At 47.2% G+C, this 24,785-nt stretch overlaps 1 protein-coding gene across 1 annotated transcript in view; it reads right to left on the bottom strand.

Moving 5' to 3' along the window:
* Window positions 1-486: 486 nt before the first annotated feature.
* DPYS (dihydropyrimidinase) overlaps window positions 487-24,785 on the bottom strand; it is a 96,900-nt gene continuing 72,601 nt past the window's right edge. Inside the window, exons 8-10 of the mRNA XM_056110613.1 lie at window positions 8,110-8,317; window positions 2,350-2,479; window positions 487-928 (exon numbers count right to left, since the gene is read on the bottom strand). Of these exons, the coding sequence (XP_055966588.1) occupies window positions 2,363-2,479; window positions 8,110-8,317 (325 nt within the window). The 3' untranslated portion in view covers window positions 487-928; window positions 2,350-2,362. The remainder of the gene's footprint in view (window positions 929-2,349; window positions 2,480-8,109; window positions 8,318-24,785) is intronic.

Raw genomic sequence — 24,785 nt, 5'->3', positions numbered from 1 at the left:
GCAGAAAAGCAAAGTGTGGGGCATTGGATACTCAGGATGTCCTGGCAGAGCCTCCCAGAAGACTGAACACACTTGGTTCCCGGAAGCCTGCATTCCCCAGTGTGCTGGGATCACCCCCTTGGAGTTATTCTAAGGCTCAGTACAATCGTTACCTGAGGGCTGCCGAAAGACTTGATTTCTAGGAAATGCTGGAGCAGATATAACACAGGAAATTATATTTGGAGGGTACTTTTGTTTTGTTTTGGGGTCATACCCGGTGATACTCAGGGGTTCCTCCTGGCTTTGCACTCAGGAATCACACTGGCAGTGCTCGAGGGACCATATGGGATGCAGGAGATTGAACCCGGTCAGCCACACGCAAGGCAAGCTCTGACCTGCTTTACTAGCTCCCCAGCCCCAGAAAATTACACATTTGAATTAAAACCAAACCCCCAGAACCCTGCTCTTGCTACTGCAGTGACACACAAACAGTAGGATATAGGATGAAGGCATAAATGTTTATTAATTAACATAAAGGTCTAACTGCTTGTGAGCGAAGGTAAGATCACAGCATTTTCTATTTTTAAACAACTGTAGCTGTTTTTATTTAAAAAACTGACACCAGAAAAAAGTGATTTTCTTTTAGAAGACGGTGATTTTTTAAAAATACAAAGTTTTGATACCTAGTAGCAGCCAGGATGACATTTTAAGGGATGATGAGAGGATTTTCAGAGCCTTTCCATCACAGTAAGATTCATTTCTATCTTACACAGTCACAAAGTCACAGCGAGGAAGCCAACATTTGCTTCTGCAGGAAAATCAAAGTCGCCTCGAGCAATTATTGTTTTTGAAAAGATCTTGGGGTGCCAAAAATAAGGTCCCTGCTTCTCCGGGGACTGGTAACGTTGAACTGCGATGGAGGAAACAGGAGCTTTCTTGCATCTTTTACCTTTGAACAGGATAAAAGGAACTCATTGTAATATTCATCCTCATCAGAGCTGTAGAACTCAGGCCTAAGCCATCCGCCCACCCAAGAAATCTTATCATGAAATAAACACCCGTCTCCACGGGAATGACACGTTTTAACGTTTTAACCTTCAGTAGAATTTCTTTCTCTTGCTCATCTTTCCCTGGATTTTTACCCCTTCTTCCTGCATTGCAAGTCTCCCTCCCTTCCTGTAGCTCAGAAATGGCCCCTGCCCCCCAAAAAGGCAGAAACGTGGGGCTCTCTGGCACTGTGAGAGAAGGCACGTGTGAGAAGGCCTGGAGCCTTACTGGGTCTGTGCAGAACTAGTCCTTGTCCCCTTGTCACACGTCCCTGAACCACACGGCATCTGGCCCAGTGCAAGCTGGCAGCATTGCGCGAAAGTCCAAAGCTGATAGTGGGAGACTAATGAAATTTCAAGACAGGCCAAACAGGAGAATCTCAGGAAGCCAGTAGAAAGGAGGCGGGGGGGGGGGGGGGGGGCGGGGGGAGACTTGAACCACAAAACCATGGGCAGCAAGGTGTTGGGTAGAGCAGGGACAGGAAGCAGCTGGGGAAAGGAAAAGAAAAGACCCAGAGTGATGATAATGGGGGCTTTGGAGAAGGCAATGGCCCTCAGTGGGAGCATAGGAGTGCAGGTGCTGGCCTGCAGGGGGCCCCTGAGCACAGAGCCAGGAGGAGACCCCTAGAACCACCATGTGTGGCTTAAACCCTCCCTTCAAGCAAATTAAAAATATATATATATTTCTACTGTGACTGGAGAGACGTACAGGGTCATGGTGCCCGCCTTGAACATGGTAGATCCTGGTTTGGTTCCTGCTGGCATGACGTCCCTGCTGTCAAGCACCACCAGGAGTGAAACAGAAACCAAAGCCAGGTGTGGCCCTGAGCACAGCCAGATGTGGCCCAACCCCTGCCGCACAAGAAAACAAAAAGAAAGAAAAGAAAAGAGGATGGGAGGGGAGGAGAAGGCAAACTCTCCTGGAAAGTGAAATCCCACCCAGATGACACTACATCTATAGGCCTCTCTCCTCAGGGCTAGAACACAGTTGCCTTCACCTTGTGAAGAGTCATTTTCTAAATCTGTTTCAGATCTAGAAAATGGGCAAAGCAGGCCCTGCCCACCCCCGCCCACCTTTGTCCTTCCTGTTACCATTCTGCTGTCTCTTGCTCATCGTTGTTCTTCCAAGGCTCTGGCTTTGCATCCTGACATCCCTGGGAGGAAATCCCTAATTCTCCATGGCTCATCCTTTGGTCCTTTCCCCCTCATCAACCATCCTCAATGCCTTCAGCCATTCTGAAACCTGGACCCTTTTGCACCCCAGGCTCCTCAGTGCACAGAGAGACTGATGTCCCGGGCTGGCCTGCAGGGCGCTTGGCTTTACCTTCAGAGCTGGTTCAGCGGCGGGCCTGGGTCCGGGGGCCCTTCCCAGAGTCCTCTTCTGCCCCTCTTGAGTTCAGCGTGGCCACCTCCCCCATGTAGGGCTGTCGCTTCACGGGCGTCGGCACACAAGTCTGAAACAGAACATGCCTGTTCATTGACACCAATTCCTTGAACTCACAGTGGAGAGTGAGTTCACATCAGGGGTTGTCAGAACTCTGTGGACATTTCAGGCCCCGCCCAACATCCCTGCTCTTTCACAGAAGTTTCTGGCAACTGTTCTTTGGGGGAATCCATCCTGTCAGACAATAGCCCGGGACCAATTTCTCAAGAGCAATCCTCTCCACAACTTTCACCGGGGGCCCCTCTTCATTCTGTCTGACTTCTAGAACCTAATAAAGAGACTTTACAAACTTTGTACATCTTTGTCCCACTGTCAGTCCTAGGAGGGCTTTTCCTCCCCGGGATGAGCCTTTGCTCTTCTGCCAACACTCTTAGCACCGGGCTTCAAATTGCAGCCTATTGTGTGGGTTGTCTCTTCTCCTGGGTTTCTCAATTGCCTCTGCATGCCTTGGAGTCCCATAGAATGTCTCATCTCTAACTACACCTACTGGTGAACAGGGACAGCAGAAGCCTTGGCTGCAGGCAGCTAGTTGATTCAACGCTAGAGTGGAGCTTTGAAATAGGAACTTGGTAAACAAAGAGGTTCAGGAGTGAAGGGTCTGGACCCTCATGTGGTACACAGGCAGGACACTGCAAGGAACAGCAAACCAAAATGACGAGTAAGAGCTGTATGTAATGAGAATTATGAAGCTGTAATGAAAATTAAGAAAATGTGATAGGGACTGAGAAACTGAAACTGACCCCCTAAGTTAAACAAGAGACAGGAGGGAGAAGCATTCCTTTTATGATTCCAATTAATGGAGTTAAGGGCCTACTAGCTCACTTGATTTCTGGAAGTGTACTGGGCCAGACAGACTTCTGGGAGCTCAAGGGAGAAGGCATCTGAGGGCCGCACCAAGCAGATGAGATGTACTGACACTGGCTGTTTTCCCTTTGAGCGCCTGACGGTCACACCATGTGGAAAAGATGCATTAATTGCTTTTTGCCAATTATCTCTTGTTCCACTGATTTATAATGTATGTAGTTTGTAGCCCACCTTTAGAGGATAAAAGAGAGACCCTCTCAACAAACAGGACTCCAAGTCTCTTTCTCTTCTGACTTGGGGTCCTCAGTGCTGAACCTCTGATAAACTCACTCTCCTATCCTGAGCTGTCTCTCTCTGTTCATTCACAGCTCACACCAGCACAACACAAACTAAGGGGTCACGGGCTTGGACTCCAGAACCAGAATGTCTGGACATGATCTAACTCGAAGTTTAATACTGCAGCTCCCTCCATTGGAAAGCCCCTTCTTCATCGGGTGGCTGTGAGGGTGAAATATAAGGGGGGCATTTAGAATAACGCCCAGTGGGGCCCAGGAGATGGCTCAGTGGCTAAAATCCACGCAAGCTTGCAGCCATGAGCTCAATCCCCAAGACCACACACAGCTCTGCTCTTAGGACCCCAAGGCCACCATCTAATTCATCACCCAAACAGGGACATTTCTGAGAGTGTTAAGGATACTAAACCATATTAGCTGGCACTCCAGGGCTGTCCAAGCAAATCATGATTTATTTCCACCTTCCCTCAACTCCTCTCTCACTGAGAACCTACAGAAGTTTTTTCCATTGCTCGTTACACTTGGCAAAACCTGAGTCCCCACTGCACCCGTCGCCCCTAGAGAAAGTGCCGGCAGAGGTCAGGCCTCTGGGTCTCCTGCCCTGGCGCAGTGCCCCTCATGAACTCCCGCTCAATCTACCTCTCACCCTGATGGTTCCTTTGAAATGCTGGTGTATGTGCTTTCCAACTGCTTCTGATCTCTCCTCGACTGCTTCTTGGGAACTGGCAGCCTGCACCCCTAGATTCAGGCAGGGTCACCTAGCTGGGAGGACCCTCCTTGCTGTTCTGGTGGGGGGATTGTTCTACTTGCTGATCCATCCTGGTTCTCACCCCTGAAGCCAATGGCAGGCTAAGGGGAGGATCTGCCCCCTACGGTGGAACCAGCATCTGTCCTCATCTCTTTCTGATGCAGGCAGGCAGGCAGATAGTGAAGGCCCCCTCCCAAGGCAATGGCAGAACATTTCCTGGAAAGTAAAAGCCCTGTCCTCATAAAGAAGCAATGGCAAAGGCCAACCTTGCAGAAACAGGAAAACACAGGAACCAAGAACTGATAAAACCCTCACCTATCTACAGCAACAGACCCAGAGAAACAAAAGGCCAGGAAAGGGATTTCAAAGAAGACCATCACCACTCCCACCCACCCCCAACCTCCTTAGCAACGGACTTTGACCTACGTAGAAGCCCCCTGTGGGGGCAGCTTGGAAAATCCCTGTAAATTTAAGCCACCATGAACAAAGGGGAGCACGAGCACATGCTGCCTGAGCCCATGTACTGCTTGTGCCCACGTGGCCACGCACATGTGAAACCCGAGCACGTGACTCTCGCATCCCCCCTCTTGAGATGTGTACTTTCATGCCTAATTCTGGGATATGTGTAGGGGTCTCTCCGTCCTTGGAGAAGCCCAGGTTCTCTCTTGAGCATGTTACTTTCCACTCTCTCCCACTTTCTCTCCCTCCTTCCTTTCAAATAAAAATGTGTAACTTTCACTGCTCATCTCCTCCTGGAATTCCTTTCTGCAAGGCGAGACATGAACCCAGTAACCCTGGTCCCGGGTGGCAGAGGCAGATCAGGAGAAAGTGGCCGTCTTTCTCCTCCCACTTCACATGAGCCACCCGTGGGGCCCACCAACATCATTTCCACTTCTGCCCCTGTGGCTGTGCCCACCTCCTTCTGCTCCAGTTAGGCCCGATGGCCTCTTGTAGCTCCTCCCCAGCACGAGTGCAGAAGGCCTGAACCCCACCTGTCACCTCCCCCATCTTGCTCCACCATCAACTTGCCTCTTACTCCCAGTTCATGAGTCTCTGCAGTCGTGGGGGCCTGCACTGAGTCTGGACCCCAGGAAGTACTCAGGAGAGGAATGTTGAGTTCCTTTGGGAGGTGGGAGTGGGTGAAGGCGAGGAGAGCCCCAGCTCTCCTCCTTGTATCAATTGCCCTGGCCCGGGCTGCCTCAGTTTCCCATACTGCTTTCCTCTGGCTCTGTCCTTTTGTCAGTGCTTAGGCTATGCCTCCTCCACGGCCAGTCAGCTGCGTTCTGTGGGCGGGACTCCACTCAGCTCTGACTGCATTTCAGGGGCCAGAGAGAGAGAGAGTACAGCCAGGATTGAGCTTGCCTTGCACTCAGCCGATCCTGGTTTGATCCCCGGCACCACAAAGGGTCTCCCCAAAGAGCGGTTCCTGAGTGCAGAGCCAGGAGTAACCCCTGAAGCATAGCTGGGTGTGGCCCCAAAATAACAACCAAAAAATGCCTTTCTGGGTACTCAGCTGTAGCACTGCTGGGCCAACCCTTAGCCTGGCTGGTCACAACAACCCTGATCACAATAACCATCCCCCAGGCACAGGTGTCCTGAGAGCTGGGAGGTGGAGGATGGAGGTGAAGAGAGCCTCAAGCTCTTCTTGTGTGGAGAGCTGTCCCCACTCAGAACCCAAGGAGCAGTCTCTCAGGAGCCCCAGGCGGCTGTTTCTGCCACCCTTCACCATCTACCACTGTCCATTCATCCACCTGTCCATCCAGGTCCCACCACCTCCACCCTTCCACTGCCATCTTTGATAACTACATGAGAAGGAATCAAAGGCAGTATATGTTCTTGTCTCAAGTCTCCTGGAAATTTGCACCTTTTAATATGTTTTAGCTTCAGAGGTGGGTCATGTAAGTTCCCTAATGTGCTCACTCCAGCACATACACTGGAAGTTCCCTAGTGCAACAGCTTGGTCTTTATTTTTTCTCCCCTACTTTTGCAGTGCCAGAGATCAAACCCAGGTCCTCATGCTTGTCGGGAGCTTTGCCCCTAAGCCACACTCAGCCCCAGCCTCAGCCTGGCTCCTGGTCTGCCCCTGGCATTGTATTCTACCTAAAGTTCAGAACCTCGGCAGACAATTGTCATTGTGATGGGTGAACAGAAAAGAGAATTTCATCACAATAGGTCTTGTGATGGATAAATATTCATACCATCCACCTCACACCTGGATAATTACAGAAATACTTTTTGCTGAGCAGATTGGGGGTGGGGGAAACAGTTGTTAAATTGATAGAAATTTTAATTGTATTGTCTGCTTAGTGAGCAGTGAGGAGATGATAGAATCTCTGAGACTAGCAAGACCCCGAAAGGTGATTCCAGGGCCCCCTGCAAAGGAAGCTGTGGACAGCAGAAATCCCCAAACAACAACCCTTGGCCTCACTCCAAATTCTCCAAATGAACAGCCAATTTCAGAGTTCAAATTTCAAAGTTCCCTGCCTAGCCTGAGTCTCCTGGACCCGCTTAATCAATCCTGCAGGACCAACAGATCACTGGCCCATGAGTAACCTCTGAGGTTCAGTGGAGGGGACATATCACAGGGAATATGTGCCTTTTGGATGATGTTTTAGAATGCATCAAGTGTTCTGATCCAAGAGCCAGCCATGATAGCGCAGTGGGGAAGGTGCCTGTCTGGCACACCACCAACCTTGGTTCAATCCCTGACACTCCATTAGGTCCCCTGAGCCTCACCAGAAGTAAGTCCTGAGCCGGCTGGTTGAGGCCATAACAAAACAAGACAAAACAGAAAAGTTTTGACTCGGTTCTTAGTTCTCGGTTCTTGAGAATAACTTGAGCTATTCTCAAATACAACATGACAAAGCTGGGAAATCTCCTTCTGGAGTTGGTTCACTGCTAAACTCAAGGCTTTGCAGTCAAATGACCCAGGGGTGCCCCAGAGTAGACGCCCAGAATGCCAGCCTATGAAGGGGATCTGGTATTGGTCACACAGCCAGGATAAAGGACAGGGCAGTTTTCCCAGTGGGACATCTTGATGTAGGCAGGAAGGCAGATAGGGAAGGCCCCCTCCCAAGGCAATGGCAGTACATTTCCTGGAAAGTAATAGCCCTGACCTCATAAAGAACTGGTGCCAGTCTATAACAGACCCTGAGGAGGCTGGACCAAGACCCTCCAACAGAAGCTCCTACAGAAATAAAAGGCCAGGAAGGGAATTTCAAAGAAAACCATCACCACTCCTCCTCCCATCCTCCCCTACCCCCCCCAACTTCCTTAGCAACAGACTTTGACCTAGGTAGAAGCCCCACTTGGGGGCAGGTTGGAGAAACCCTATAAAGGCCACCTTGAACAAAGGAAGGGCGCGCATATGCTGCCTGAGCCCATGCACTGCTTGTGCCTACATGGCCAAACATATGTGGTATCTGAGCACTTGTGTCACCCACATCTCTCTTCTTGAGATGTGGACTTTCATGCGTTCATGACTAACGCTGGGATGTGTGTAGGGGTCTTTTTGCTCTTGGAGAAGCCCGGTTCTCTCTTGTGCATGTTACTCTCCACTCTCTCCAACTTTCTCTCCCTCCTTCCCTTAAAATAAAAACTGTGTAATTTTCACTGCTTGTCTACTCCTGAAATTCCTTTCTGAGAGGTGAGACAAGAACCCAGTAACCCTGGGTCCTGGGTGCCAGAGGCGGGTCAGGAGAAAGTGACCATCTTTCTCCTCCCCACTTCCCAAGAACCACACATGGGCCCACGGACATCAATCTCAAGTCTTCCCAGGTCACTGGAACAACTCACCCGGTCCCGCTGTTGGATCCGCTTATAAATATATTCAGCAAACGGCTTGCGGGGAATAAATTTCCCATCCCCAGCCTTGACGTGGAACACTCCAGCTTCATATACCACTTTGCCCCTGGAAATCGTTACGAGGGGCACCCCATGGCAAACCATGCCCTCGAAGATGTTGAAGTTAACTGCCTGATGATGAGTTTTTGCTGAAATTGTCCTGTTGGTAAAAATCAGGAAGGCCCAGATCATCACCCGCTCATTTGACAAATATCAAACATCACATTTATCAAAAGAATGTAGAGGAAAATCTGGCAACTCTATTAAGTCATTACTTCATCACTGGAATATGTGGCTTCAAGAATAGAATGTGGCATTAACATTTCATTACAAAGTAATTACATTTTTGAGAGGAAAACCCAATAGATCACTCACTAAGACAATGAATGAAGATAGAGTGGCGGGAAGAAGGGCATTGTGTTTCTCATTTATGAAAAACTGTCTATGTGTTGAAGGGACAAAATATTCGTTTTGGAACATTTTGACCTTATAACTAATTACAGAATTTTCCCTTTGAAGAAAGAGTCCTCTCATTCCTGCTCCTCCGACTCACTGGCCAATTCCTCCTTTCTCAGACACATTGCGATTTGATAGCTCTTTGATGGAATTTGATAGTTATAAGGGAAATTTACATCTTGAAGAGTTACAGCTTGGTAGTAAAACTGGAAATCTGAAGATAATAAAAATAACAAAATTAGGGGCTGGAGTGCAGGGATAAGAAGCCTGCCTTGCATATGGCTAGCCCCAATTCAATATCTATAACCATTTATGGTCTCCAAGAGAGCCAAAAGTGATTCCAGAGCACTAATCCAGGAGTTTACCTCAAGCACAGCAGAGTGTGGCCCAACTACCCTGGCCCCAAGAAGTAAAGTAATTAAAATTAGAAAATAAATTAGACAATGACACCACTGTACTCTGTCACTTACTTGAATGACCATCATTGTGCTCAGATACTTAAGACTTTTGCAGCTTTGTTTCTTTGTTTATTAGGTCACACCTGGCTGTGCTCAAGACTTACTCCTAGTTCTGTGCTCAGGGATCATCACTGGCGGTGCTCAGGGGACTCCATGTGGTGCTGGGGATCAAACCTGGACTGGCTGGATGTAAGGCAAATGCCTTGCCTGCTGTACTGTCTCTCCAGCCCCAGGACTTTTCCATCAGTTTTATATTATTGTTGTTAGGAGGGTCACACCCCATGATATTGGTTTTTGGGAGGCAAGTGGGGTGCTGGGAATTGAACTCAGGGCCTCACATGTCATCTGTGTCCACAATGCCACCTTTTGACTGGCTGCCAATCCCTCTAATCTGCTACCCTCTGCTCCCCATCACTCTATAGAGCTACTCAAGCCATTTCAGTGAAGGGAAAGTAGAGCCTTTCCGTACCTACTGTTGCTACTATACTAGATCTCCCAGGCCCCATGTCACTCTTTCTCAGCTGCCGAGTTCTGCTGCATTCTAAGGATGCACCACAGAACGCTGATCCATTCACCCCACTGAAGGGACACTGGAGTCATTTCCAGTGTTGGCTGATCACGAGAGGAGCTGCTATAAACACTTGAATCTGTGCTGTGTGGGAGAGCTTCTTTATGCAAATACCCAGGGTTGTCAGTGCTCAGTGAGCTGGTCAGGAGCACTGTGACAAAAGACCCCACGGCTGCCTCAGAAACCACTTTATCAGTATAAAGAGAGTATCACCAATGCTTACGAGTTATAAGTATAGAAGTATAGAAGCAAAAGTGAGTATGAGACAGATGCACAAATACAGATGCCAAAGCGAGTATGATTACAACCACTGTGATTTCAAACACAAAGGACGGAAGACTATGGATCAATTTTACTTAAAATCCATTTTAATATGGATCAACTATTGAGACAAAAGGATGTCACAAGTAAGTAAGAGAACAATAAAAAATATTTACTGGGTCCCTAAGGATAGGGTGAGTGGTGAGTTGGTGAGGAAACATAAACTCAAAGAAAAACTAGAAAGCAGTTGAGAGGAGCACGAGATCTTTTGGTGAGAGCTACAGTTTAGGACCATCCCAGTCTCTGTCTTATCCATGTTTGCTGCTTTACTGCACATCATAGCTATACTCAGGGCACGAACTCTTGGGCTTGCACTGTAATGCTGCAGAAACACATTCAGACTGCAAGAGTAAGGATGGCCCGGGGAGAAAGTCACATGATCACTTGACTTCTCATTAATCGTCAGTTTGCTCGAGTGGGCGCCAGTAATGTCTCCATTTGTTCCTGTCACGTGCTAGTGTAGCCCAATGGCGTCTGTTTGTTCTAGGAACGCGAAGAGCCTCAAACCGATCGTTCATGATCTTGATGGAGAAGTCTGACCATCTGGTAGGTGGGCGGCCACGCGGTCTTTCGACATCCCGTGGAATCCAGTCGGTAATGGCTCTAGTCAGCTGTCATCTCTAAATCTCATTACATGACCAGCCCATCTGAGTTTTGATGCCTTGGCAAACGAGACAGCGTCCCTGATTCTTGATCGTCGACTGAGGTCGGAACTCCGGATTCTTTCTCTCATTTGAGTGAAACGTGATATTCCAAGCATAGCTCTTTCAATTCCTCTTTGGGAGACCCGAATAGCGTTCTCATCCTGTTTGTGTAGGGCCCAGGTCTCTGAGGCGTATGTTAATGTGGGGAGAAAGTAAAACGCATAAAATATATACTGCACTAGAGAGTCAGGACCAAGAATGGAGGGCAAAGAAGGGAAAACACTAAATCATCAAGCTCGATTTTTCTCAATAAGCAGTTGAATGTTACTGACACCCTTAGGAAAATAGTCTTACAGAAAAAAAAATATATATATACACACACGCACGCATATATATATATATATATATGTTCCATATACAAAGCTTTTCATGCCATATCACCTCAACTATTGAAAACTTGAAGACCTGTCTAATGGATTCTTGGTTCAATAGATTCTTGAATCTATGAGAGTCTAGAATTAGGGAAGTGCTGGTTGGGGCAGAGAGATAGCAAAGGGAGAAGGTGATTTCCTTGTACGCAGCTGACCCAGGTTCAAATCCCTGGTACCATATATGGTCCCGCAGCAGAGAGCCAGGAGTAACCCCTGAGCACTGTTGGGTATAACTCTCTAAGTCTCAATCCCTTCAAAAAATATTAGAAAGCTAAGGAAACAAAGACCTAATATTAAAATTGAAGAAAAAATGTTAGGAAAATGATGGATGAGGAAGAGACATGTACAATTGTACAAATACAAAGGGAATATGAGAAACAAAATATGTGGGCCTGGGGAAAAATGTAAAAGCTATGAAAACAAAAAGGCTTTAAGAGCAAAATAGCAGATTAGATTCCTCCACCTCAGCCACAAAGTGAGTCAGAACTTGACTTCCTTGGCCTGGGAGCTGGCAAGAGAGAGGCGACAACCGGGCAACTTCCAAGTGGTTCCTTATAACAGGGCGTTTAGGAAATGAGGTCAAAAGAACACAAAATGGAAATTCTAGACTTTGTCACCCGCAGAAGCAGAATGTGCTGCTGCTGTCACCTTGGAAGGTGTCTGGCAGGGTGTCATTCCTCAGCCAACTTTTACTTTCCCATTCAGAGCTGCGATTCTCCAACTCATGAGATAACTTCATATATCCAACATGCGCCTTTCTTGGCAACCTACTGTCCAGGTTTGCCCTGCTCCCTCCCCTAAGACCTAGACAAGAACCCTGCTACCCTATAACCCTGTACATTTTATCTCAGTAAAGAGCAGGGTGGGGGGGGGGGGAATATTGGTCCTCCCAACTAACCCTGACCACCGAGGGCAAAACTGTTCATCTTTTCTCTGTGGTTTAGCAGAGGAAATTTGTCTCAACAGTCATTATCTCTTCCTACAGCCTCTGCTTTCCTATGTGGTGTGCCCAGGAATCCATGAACCATGATATTAGATCCCCAGGACACAGTAGGTGCTAAATAAATAGTCATGAAATATTAAAGAACCATATAATCTCCCTCTTACTGCTTTTGCTTTCCTTCCCCCACTGTCCTCAGGGAAGAGACAGTGTTTTGAAGACATTCAATTGGATTAAATGGGACATCAAACTTCAACCCCTAAGCATGGTTGTACCTACCATTTCCAACAAGCAGCATAAGTTTATTTGGAATGATCGTGACATGAAAAGCATAGGATCAACTGAAGAAAAAAGAGGGACTTGATTGGCAATGAAAAAACTGAAGTTGGGAAGGAAAGTCAATAGCATGAGCTGGAGAACCCCTTCAAAGAGAGGCAGGAGCATCTGGTTTCATTCCCGGCAGAGGTGGATGACGTCACTGCTGACACATAGTCTATGTGGATGAGTTTTAGGAGGTGATGAAGAGCAAGGAGGTTAGAGGTAAAAATGTGCTATACTGTGCAGTCTCCACTGGTGAATAATGATCATCCAGGGGCCTGAGATCCTAAACAGGGCAAAAGTGCCTTAAGGTCCCTTTGGCCCATCAGATCTAAGAGAATGAAATGGGGCAGCTTATCCCAGGGAGAGGGACCACACCTTCCCCACCACAAGCTAGGGCTTCAGTTTGTAGCTTTTCCTAACCCCAGAGAATCCTGAATTTTGAGGGGAATAAGAAGAGGCATTGCAAAAAATTGACAGAATAAAATCAGTAAGCAGATTAGTAAAACATGTGATGATTCACACTCTTAGTTATAGTTTATCCATTATATGAAACACTTGTTCAAAAACGAGACTCCAGCAATACTGAACACTACGAAGCAAACATCTGAGCATTATTATAGGCTGTCCCAGAGACCATGAAATAAAGCTATCGGAGAACCTGTCCAGGGTTCACTGTCGTAGAGTCTGTTGGGCCGCGTGTTCTTTCCAGAGGCTGGTCCCTTTATCAAGAGTCCGTGATTCTCTCTGAGGTAGAATCAGAAAAGCCTTCGATCCCAAATGAACGGAGACATCTCTAGTCTGCAGCTCAGATGGAAATGTGGACCAATTCTCATCCCATTTGTAAGAAAGACCCCAAGATTCCTGATCAAGCGTCTCTTCAGGGGCAGGAGAGATAGTACAGCATGTAAGGCACTTGCCCAGCATGCAGCTAACCGCGGGGATGAATTTCTAGCACCACATACAGTCCCTTGAGAACTGCCCAGAGTAAAGCTCTGAGCAGAGCTGGGTGTGGCCCAGAAGCTAATAAATAATTAAAAGAAACAATAAAACTTTAGGGTTTTTTTTTCTTCAAACTTAACAATAGTCCCACCAGTTCAGCAGAGTGGTGTTGGTGAGAAAGTAAATCTCTCTAATTATCAGATGCGATGGCCAGGCAGTGGCCCCGGAGCAGCCTGGTGACCGAAAGTACAGATGTGATATCAGTGAATGAGGAGGGACTTCCTGCACAGCTGACCCTCCCACTGCAATTCCTGGACAGGCTGCTCCCACCTGTCACTGTCTCCTCTGAAAAAGCCTCCACAGGTGACAGAGCACTGGCTGGGCTCTCTGCAGTCGGGGGTGGACCAGGCTACCTTCCTGGGGTGTGACTATGCCCATCTCCTGGCTCATTCACATAAAGAAGCAGAGACCCTGAAGAGAACTTGAAGCTTTTGTCCAACTTTCGCCGACAGGGTTGATGCCATTCACATCACAGCTGTAGGGCATCACTGTGGACCTGGTGAACAGCTTTTTATTAAGGGGTCAACATGACCTCACAGAAGGAAAACACACCGCTGGAGACCATGGGTGATAACCCCATTGCCCGTGTGTTTCCCGAAAGAACAGGCATTTCCAGAGAAATGACTTGTTTAGGTCTTTGTTTATATCTCCTCCAACTCAGCCATTTGGTCTTCATTTCACATGGATCCCTACCAGGGTGGTAGGAGAACCAGAAGAAACTGCTAAAATCAAACCTGGGCTCCTAAGTGGCATCTATCAGGTTATGCACCATCTCTCTACAGTGTGTTAGAACATGGCCTGCACATTTCATGCAAAAGAATAATAATTGTTTAATCTTCTCAATAGAACCTGAGGGGCAGCTCAATGGAAGAACAGGCTTTGCATAAATGAGGCTCTAGATTTGATCCCTGGAACCACCATAGGAGGTTAGTACAATTATTACTTCCAAGCAAAAGAGGAGGAGGAAGAGACACTTAAAGATCATTCATGTCACCCCTGTTACACTTCTAGGATGTTCCGTAGGTAAGGGAAGAGGCTATTTGACGTACTCTTCACCATTAGACAGTCTCATCCCTTGAAAGCCCCATCAATGCAGACCCAGGAAGTCCTCCATCAATGGAAACAGACTTTATCCACTTGGATACCAATGGGAGGCAGCTCATGTCCTTCTAGCTTGTGTTCTGTAGTCTGTTTTCTGAGACAGAGGATGTTCTTGAAAATTTCTTAAACTACCTTTGATCATGCCAGAAGATACAGATTGGAATTCTAAGTGGTGCTCAGAGAATTGCCCAAGCAAGAAATCGCAGTCCATTAGACTGACCATTCAACACAAGGGCCACAGGATGCTGTGCTTCTCCTTCCACCTCCGTACCTTTTTGCAGCGAGCAAACAGCATTTTAGACATGTCTGTTTATCTGGAGAGAAACCTCCAAGGTTGCACCCTCTGGACCTCCAAGGTTGCACCCAGTGCTAGGACCTCAGGATCCCCAGGCCTGGCACACACCTTCAGCACTGAGCTATCTCTCGCCCCCTATCCGTATTTACATATATTTTTTAATGTGTGTCTCAGTGGTCTGCTTCAAACTCTGTCTCTCTTGGTACTTCTTGTACATGGCAAGTTATATAAGTGGGAGGCAGCTCAGCCACATCTCTGGAATGCTAAGTGGAGCTACTTCAAGTCCGTTGTCATTATTAAGCAAAGTTGCTGCTGGCTGCACCCATCAATCTTCCGCCCTGTTCAGGCGTCCACACCCGCCTCCCACAGAAGAGAAAATGGGAATTGTTTCAGCAATGTAATTAAATCTAAATTGGTCAATAACTTGGAACCCTATGGGCGCTCAATGGATGACAAGCCTTTTAATGCAGGTTTATAAAAACGCTGCCCAAATACTAACTTAAAGAAATAAACCCGAGCAAGAAACCCTGTCATTTACTTTGTCCTTGGAGCTGTATTTCTAGGTCAAGGTGGGTGGGGAGGTGTTAAACAGATCATGGTCAGATCATCTGGGAAGTTGACCTTGGAAACTTCACTTCCATCACCCTGAGTCTCCCATAGCAGTGAGCAAACAAAAGGTGCTTTAGTTTGTATCTTTACCAGAAGATACATACTAGCAAGTTTCGGCACCATCACTTAACAGAAATATGACAGGTCCTATATGTCAGCTTCCAGAAAGCAGGACATGAAATATAATTTGAGGTCTTTGAGGAACAGAAATGGAAGGTGAATCAGCAAGAGCTAGCAAGATGCGGGTTGGTGGCCTTAAAGGTTAAGCGTGGTGTGTGCTTCTCAGGGAGGAGGGACTGCTGGCTCTGGGAAAGACAGGCTGTAGGGCTGAAGGATCTGGTAAAAGTCAGGGGGACAAAGGACCTGGGTCACGCCTGGGATGTACAATCTGCAGCACCGCCAGAGAGATCCTCAAAGTCATGGCAAGAGTTCGACCCCCACGTGGCACAAAAACATGGCAATAAACAATGGGGCCAGAGCCAGAGAACAGTGGGTAGGGTGCTTGCCTTGCACGCAGCTGACTGGGGTTCAATCGCAGGTACCCCATATGGTCCCCCAAACCCACCAGGACTTATCCCTGAGTGCAGATCCAGGAGTGAGTTCTGTGTGTGAGCCACGGGCGTGGTTCAAAAACAAATAAACAAAACATGACAATAGCAACAATCAAGGGAACCGGAGTGGGGGAATCATTCTGTGGGTGCTGTGCAGATGTGATCTGGTAATTAAATCACCCCCTTCCTGGAATCTGTGCTGCTTGGGTCAGGATGATGTTATCTGACGACTATCTGGGCAGGAAAAAGTGTCAATTTCTACCTGGGCACACTGGACAAAAATCCTTCCTGAAAGTCCCAAATAAGTAACATCCTTCTTCTTCAGCTCAGTCCTAAAACGCCATATTTCAGGAAGAAAAGGGAATTTCTAGGACAGTAAGGCTCTCAATCAAGGAGAAAGAATTTGGGTGAGAAGGACCAAAAGAATAGCACAGGGACTTAGAGGAGCAGCCTTGCGAGCACGCGGTCATGAGTTCAAAATCAGCGTCCCACAGGCACCAAACACAATCCCAGCTGCTCGGCAGCCTGCGGTCCCCAGCGCTGCCCTTTCCAGCCGCAACACAAAGAGGTATGTCAAAGCACCACGGAAACGAATGAGACTGATTTCCCTCCCGACCTGCCACCACCACTCTCCCGTTAGCACCACAGCACAAAAGATGTGTGAGCTCCCAGACCAGGAAGGGGACTCCAAGCGAGCAGCGCCCTGACTGCAGCAGCCCTCAACCATGCCCGTGCAGAGCTCACAGCAAAGTAGCAAGCACTGAAATTTGCAAACACCACAGCCAGGCGTGTGTGCTCCCCTGGCCGCCAAAGAAGCAATAACAATACCGAAAGGGAGCATAAGATAAAAATAAATCATCTTATTTTATGTTGGATGAGAGCAATGTCAGGGGTACTTTCTTCTTTTTTTGAGAAAAGATGACCTATTTTCTCTCCATCCCTACTGAGGGGAATGAAAAAGAGGTGGTGGGCATCATCTCCAGCAAATGAAATGGAGTTTGACCCTGGAAAATAACTTCCTGCAAGCAGCGAGTGAGGTGGCGGCCTGGCTGTGAGCAGCCACGTCTGAGAAAGGGTGGAACCACCGAGCAAGCGCACAACGGTCTCTCTGACGTCAGAAAGCCGTGTTAGTTGTGCGAAAGCACACGCCATTTGACGTCAGAAGGTCACGTGATCCCAGCGCACGCATACGCGCAAGCCTTCTGACATCACAGCTTCTTTCACGCCACAATGCCGGATTGTGTTTCCAAATCACAGTCTCAGGTTCTCAGGCCCGCCCATGTCACAAAACAACTTGTCCTTAGCATACCCAGCACTGACTGGTCGCTTGCTCGGCGACAGGCCTTAAAAGTCTTTTCTGACTCAATCCTCAGGGTGCACCTAGGCTGTGTGGGTGTCATTCTTATCCCTCCTGGGCCTGAAGGGAGCGTCGCTGGACCTTGCAGTACAGCAAGGTTTCCCTTGAAGGGTAAAATGCAGTTTGTTCTAAGCACGAGGCAGCTCCCACAAACGCCCCTGGAGGTGGCCCAGGACAGTGAGGCAACAGCTCTGTGGTGCCCTGACCAGCACTTACTCTTCTGCCTGTGTCTACTGCTCATAGCCCCTCCCTCTCTCAGCTGACTGAGCCAATGATGGAGGCCAAAATCTAAATGCAATTTCTCTCGGGCATGTCCTTGACTTGAATGATGCATAGTTGTGAAAGATCCAGAGACCTTGTCTGTGGCTTTCTGATCCATCGTCTAAGGGTTGTGGGAAATGAAAGAGCAAGAACTCAAGCCCACAACAGCGGGTACTGGAGGGAAAGGAAGAAGGGTTTCCCCTGCAGTGTGGAGGCATCTACTTTGGAACAGATGTGAAGTTGTGAAGTTGTGCCCCTCAAACACGTACTGTTGTGATAAGCTAATGTCATCTCACTAAAAATAATATGGAAAAGATAGAAGGAGAACAAACAAAAACCAAGAGAAGACAGAGAAGAATTATAGGAAGTTAGGTGCTTATCTTGCATACAGCAAGTTGATGCAGGTTCGATCCCTAACACCACACATGGACCCTGAAAACCGCCAGTGTGATCCTGACACAGAGCCAGGATTAATCCCTGAATATCAAACTACACCTCCCACCCCATCCAAACTCACCCATTCAAAAAAGAAAAAAGTAGCTACTAAGATACAAACTTCTTCCTCCAGATTACAGTGTGAACTTGATAATTCAGTGAGAGCGGCAGACTGCATGCTCCAAAAGACGAGACTCAGAGTCAGAAAGCTATGCCTTGAAGGGCAAATCTGGCCCAGGGCCTGCTTTTTGTAAATAAAGTTTTATTGGCACATGGTCAAGTTCATTTGTTTAGTCATTATTCCATTATCTATGGCAGAGCCAAATAGTAGTGACAATCTGCCTATATCCCAGAGAGGTCAAAATATTTACTTTCTGGCCTTTGATCATAGGACTTGGCTGACCTCTGCTCTAAATGTCTACAGAGATTTTAAAAAACAAAACAAAACACTTAAGTCTTATAAGAATGGGCAAACTTGAAATCTAGACGAAAGGGAGAGAGAGCAACCGTGGGAACAGAAGGGGGAAGGAGGAGAAATGAGAGGCACCGAGGAGGAAAGAAGTAGGGGAGCAGAAGGCTCTGCTGACAAGGACACTAGTCACCGTCCCAGGGGCCAGGCATGGCCAATGCCACAGAGCATCTGCTGGCCGGGCACCCTTGCACATCCTGCCTCCCTTCTCCCTTCGCTTTGCAGGTCCTTTTCACGATGAGCGCATGGGGCCTGAGAGGAGGAGGACTTGCCTCAGCTGCCGAGACTAGCCAATGCCATCCCCATCAGCGCCAGGGGCAGGGACATATAAAGCGCTTCACACCTGGCAGGGGTGCCCTGCACATGCTGGCTTGGACAGGTGATGAGAGAGAAGCCAGCAGGACAGTGTGACCCAGGGTTCCCTGGGAGTTAACTGGCAAGGCCAGATTACAAATTCTAGGCTCTGGGGACCACGTCTGAACTTGTGTGCTGTAGGCACTCCGTCTTTTCCCAACCTTTTAGGAGGCTGTAAATTCCCAGCCCGTAGGAGATTAAGGTGACATTGGAGATACAGAGGAATAGAACAGGGGTTAAGGTTTCTGCCTTGCATGGGGCTTACTCTGGTTAGATCCCTGATACCACCAAGTCTTCTGAAAACTCACGAAACTGCTGGCCGCATTGGAGAATGGTTGCCTGGGGCCTTGTGCTCCTCTGGAAAGACAACACCCCCCCCTCCAAAACACACAAATGGGGCAGGCTGCTGTGAGCCCAGTCCCTTCCTTGCAGCTGAGAGACCAGGAGAAAAGGACTCTCTTATTGGAAGCTCAGTTTGCTCATCTAGACCCCAACACTACATTAGGCATGATCGGGGTGCGCAGAAGACGTGCAAGCGAAGAAGCAGCTCATTTTCAGTTCAGGTTCTTTGTGGCTCAGCCCAGGTGTGGGGAGCCACAAACACTGGCTATGTTCTTGTCCTTAAACCCCGATGTGGGCTGAGCCTCTGGACCAAAGACGGACCCCCACCAGTCCAGAGGGGGCAACCAGAATCCACTAGGAGCTAGAATGGCCCCAGGCACTTGGCCTGTGCCCTCCGCATGGGATTCTCACTCGCTCTTCCTGATCCCACTGGACTCGAAGCTCCAGCAGCAACAAAGGCAGTTGTGTGTGATTAGTAAGTGTTATCATTGTAAGGCATTTGCTTTGCACGCAGCCAACATGGCCGACCCGAGTTCAATTCCTCTGCCCCTGCCCCTCTTGGAGAGCCTGGAAAGCAACCAAGAGTATCTCGTCCGCAAGGCAAAGCCTGGCAAGCTCCCCATGATATATTCGATATGCCAAACAAAATAACAAATCTCACAATGTTACTGGGCCCGCTCGAACAAATCAATGAACAACAGGAGGACAGTGACAGTGACAGTATATCATTATCCTCATGTCTCACGGTCATTGTATTCAACTTGGCTGTGGCTCCAACTATGGAGGTGAGGATGCTAGTCAGCATAAGGAAAGTGAGTGACAAGCAAAGGACCAGCGCTGGTGAACAGAAGAGAGAGAGCATGAGGGAAGTCTCAGCTCCCACAGCTGAGAAGGGTCAAATCACACATATATGTACATGTTGAGGCATGTATATGGGTGCATATGGATGTGCGTGAGGAAATGCATAAATACGCATATGTGGGTACATGCATAAGTATATACGGGTGCATACATTGTGTATGTATGCACAGTTGCATGCATGTGTGTGTTCAGATGAATGTGTATGTATGGGAATGTACATATTTATAGCTGTGCTTGTATAAAGACTCATTTGCCTATCTCGATTTCTATCTCATTCTCAGTCTTCCTCCATGTGATTTCACTTCTCTCTTGGAACCCTGCCTGCTCAATCCTGTGGATGGGCTTCTTCTGGGATGGGTTCTTGCAAGTGCTCTCTCTCTGTCTCTGTCTCTGTCTCTGTCTCTGTCTCTGTCTCTGTCTCTGTCTCTGTCTCTCTCTCTCTCTCTCTCTCTCTCTCTTCTGTTCACCAGCGCTGGTCCTTGACACTGTCACTCACTGTCCTTACACTGACTAGCAGCCACACCCCCAGTTACTGGAAGCCATGGCCAAGTTGTCTACAATGACTGTGAGACATGAGGACGATGAGTAATAACACTTAGGTATGGTTTCTATTTCCGGAATGCTTGCATGTCAAATGCTGTTTTTCATTTCATATTTTAAAGGCTTTTTTATTTCCAATGCCAGGGACTGAATGCAAGTCTCAAGCAGCCGCACCATGTACTTTACCATAGAGCCACATACCCACCCCATGTCCTGTTTTATTTAAAAACAACAACAACAACAACAACAACAACAACAAATTCTTTTATTTAATCTTCCTTTCCCTTCGAGGGAGGCAGCTACCCCCGGAGGTGCTTGGAATACTTCCAGCTCACTGCACAGGGAACCACGTGATACTTCTGCACGAAAAGCATGTGTTCCAACCCTCCAAGCCTGATCTCTGACCTTTTTTCAATCCTCCTAATAATGCTATGAAAGAAGGGTTTTTTAAATACTATTTTATTTTGTTTTGAACACCTACCAGTGCTCAGGGCTTACTCCTGACTCTGTGTTCAGGAGTAATTCCTGACAGTGCTCAGGGGACCGTGTACGTGCCAGAGGGCAAGGTAAGTGCATTCACCATGCTATCTCTCCAACCCCGAAAAATGCCAATATTATAAAAGAAGAAAGATGAGTCAGAGCCAAGTATCTCACCTAAAATCCAAGCTAGAATCTCCGTGACTCAGACACTAGATTTATCTCCCGCCTTGCAGAGTAAGGTACATCCAGATCACAAGGCCAGACTCTTTCTACATGAGCTGAATTCTATCCTCTTTCAGAAACACAGAAGCACGTGAAAAGGAAAACAACAGGAAGGAAGGAAGGACATGAAAGGGACAGAAAAACCAGGGTAACAGAGTAGAGAAACCAGATGACAGACCCGCACACTTAAGTTAGGTTCACACAGAAGAGCTGCATATTTGCATACGTTTCTGTGTAAAACCTTTCCCCCAAATAGGCAACCGAAGAATGAGTAAACCTGAAGGCATATTGTCATGTTTCTTTTTATCCTCATAGTGCCAATTTATCCTCATGGTGCCAGAAACTCACAGGAGAATGAGGCATGGTAGGGCGAGGGGGTGTGCCATGCGTGTAGAGATTATAAAAATGCTGGTTTATTAAAAACAAAACAACCTCATGGGTCTTTTATTATACTGCTGAAAGCTATGCTTGGGTCATTAAGCTCTTCTTGTCTCTGGTTTATCACATAAATAAATGAGGCCGACTTGCTAATTAGACATACAGTGCTACTGTAAAGTTTGGTTCTAAGAAATGAGTTTCCTAATTCCAAAATGTTAAGGCCACAAGTCACGGCAAGAATCAACTTCATTCACTTCTGGCTGGAGGCAAAAAGGAAGAAGTCCTCTCTGAACAATGCAAAAACTCTTAGCCACCCATGGGCTTATCATTTACTCGTTCATCTACTATATATTTACCGATCACCTACTTATGCTCAAGCACTGTTTTTTTGTGTTGAGAATGATTCAATGAATGCAATAAGTTACTGTCACTGTCACTGTCATCCCATTGTTCATTGATTTGCTTGAGAGGGTGCCAGTAATGTCTCCATTTGTCCCTGTCACGTGCTAGTGTAGCCCGATGGCATACTGGGGGCTCTTTGAGGGTCATGGGAATGAGGACCATCATTGTTACTGTTTTTGGCATATCAAGTACGCCACAGGTAGCTTTCCAGGCTCAGCCATGTGGGTGAGATACTCTCAGTAACTTGCTGGTCTCTCCGAGAGGGATAGAGACTTTTGGGGCAGTGTCTAATCACCTTTACAGGTGTTCCCAGTCAGGCATATATGTGGGCAGGATACTTTCAGTAGCCCTCTGGGTTCTCTGAGAGCGAAAACCAGACAATAAGAGGTGTTTTGGGATCTTGGTTTTATATTCTCTGGATCTTGGCTATTGGGATTACACGGCAGTTGGTGGGTGTAACTGTCTAGCTACTGGAAGATTGGGGATCTGGGTGGAGGAGGCCCAGTCCCAATCCAAGCAGGCTTGGAGATCTCAGCCCTGGAAAAACAAAAACAAAAACAAAACCCAAAGAACTCCCACCAGCCAGAGGATACAGTCTGGGGGCAGAAAACTTTTCTTGTTTGCAAAGGGCCCTGGATTCAATTCCTACACCACCAAAACAAACAAAGCAAAATGCAAGCAAAAATTCCTGCTCGAATTAAGGGCATACTTTAGTCATGCCTATTTCTGATTTTCCTAAAATCTCTTTGTTATCAAAAAATTCAGTTTTCAATAATAATGGCATGTGTATATTATAAGGAAGTTTGCAAAAAGTCATGTAACTAGAAAAGCTATTTTGCAAAATATGCTGCTTTATTGGCAAGAAGTAGGAAAGATCCTTTAAATAAAGAGGAAAATAATATTTTAGCACCAAAAAGAAAAATGAATGATAATTTCTTTGTAAAGCGCTGGAGGGGCGAGGCAGAAATGACTGATAAAAATGAAAACATAGCTCCTTGTGCAGATACATAAGCTATTAATATACTTTTGCTTACAAAAGTAACAGAAGTCAAGGGAAAAACCAAGACTGAACTCAGGACTTAAGTATAACCATGAAGCAGCAACTGTAGGTTTACCTAGACATGGTGGCCATCAGCGGTGTCTTCTGCTTTTATTCATCCATTCAATGAGAGGAACCGGAAAAGGTGAATTTAATGGTAAAGCATTTAGAATCTGTCACAGTTACCTGGGACGATGAAACCTAGGTGAAGTACCAAGCACAAAGAGAACTTCTACATTCTCTAGAGAACTTCTTCCGGGGTAACCCCAGATCCATGCTGTCAGAATCAGAAATGCTGGGCGGGATGGTGACTGGAAGGACAAAGTACCAAAATCACATTTCCAGTGATGCCTCACGGATAAGTCAATTGTAGATGAAACATAGAAGCAGGTGTGATGCCATGTTCTCGTGACTTAACAAACTGGAATTCTGGGACTCTTGTGGACTCAGCTAAGCTTTGTTCTTTTTTAAGGTCACCTCGAAACCATTTACCTTAAGACTTCTGTACTAGTTAGTCTGTGACTCTCTAGCATAACAATGGTGCTATCAATGTTTCTCTGTTTTTTACCATCACCCCGTTCAAAGCATCATGCCAACAGCCCAGAGGTTTATGCTATGAGAAGAAGAACTGTGACTTGACGGAGCGGAAGCCTAACTTGGGATTGAGTGAGTGGACACGTGAGTGACGTGCCCAAGGTGACTCAGCAGATGCGGGAATTGAATACAGCACCCCAGAGAGTTTTTCTTTGTTTCTTTCATTCTCTTCCTCCTTTTTCTTCTTTTTTTCATTTTAATTTTGTATTGAGTCACCATAAAATGCAGTTGCAAAGCTGATCATTGTTGGTTTTCAGTCATTCAGTGTTCCAGCACCCGTCCCTCCACCAGTGAACATTTCCCACCACCAATGTCCCAGTTTCCCTACCCCCACCCTCCCGTAGTCTATTTCTATGGCAGACACTTTCCTTCTCTTTCTCTCTCTTCTTCCTTCCTTCCTTCCTTCCTTCCTTCCTTCCTTCCTTCCTTCCTTCCTTCCCAGTTCTTTCTTTGTCCTTCCTTCCTTCCTTCCTTCCTTCCTTCCTTCCTTCCTTCCTTCCTTCCTTCCTCCTTACTTTCCTTCCCTCCCTTTCTTCCTTAAATTTTAAGACACCGTGAGTTATATAGTTTTTCATATTTGAGATTCAGGCATTCAATGTTCTAGCACTAATCTCACCACCAGTCAATTTCAATTTCCCTCCACCAGCGTCCTACGTCCCCTCCCACCCCCGCCTGCCCCCATGACAGGTACCTCCTTTCGGAGTTTGTTTGCTGTCATTTGGATCTCCTGCTTGCGGGCAGCTGGCGCTGAGGTTCAGAATGATGCCTATTCCTCTCTAGCACTGCGAGCCCCAGGCCTCTCACCCTGGCCTCATTGCCATCTCTCCCTCTTCTTCTCCTGGCCCACTGTCAGTTTCTTTTCTTCCCTATCTTTCTCATGCCTATGATCCAGGCTCAAGGGTAACGTGGGTTCTCCCTTTGATACCATGCACTTGCTCCTTTTCTTCTTCTCTATGCCACTGGTAAGTGAGCTCATCTAGTATTGTCCTTCTTCTTCTGACTCACTTCCCCTAACTAAGACCCTCCCGTTCCCTCGGAGGATTCCATCCTTCCTTGCAGCCACACAGGATTCCACTGGGTCTGTCTTTCACACTTTCAGTGTCCATTTGTCTGTTGTTGGACACCTGGGTTGATTCCATATCCCAGCTGTGGCCAGCAGCCCTGTTCTGCAGCTAGTTCTATGCCTCTGAACCCACACAT

The sequence above is a fragment of the Sorex fumeus genome, unplaced genomic scaffold (assembly GCF_029834395.1).
Source record: "Sorex fumeus unplaced genomic scaffold, SorFum_2.1 ptg000002l, whole genome shotgun sequence".
Taxonomy (NCBI): Eukaryota; Metazoa; Chordata; class Mammalia; order Eulipotyphla; family Soricidae; genus Sorex; species Sorex fumeus.
The sequence above is the reverse complement of the archived record's forward strand: the minus strand, read 5'-3'. Positions and strand labels throughout refer to the sequence as shown.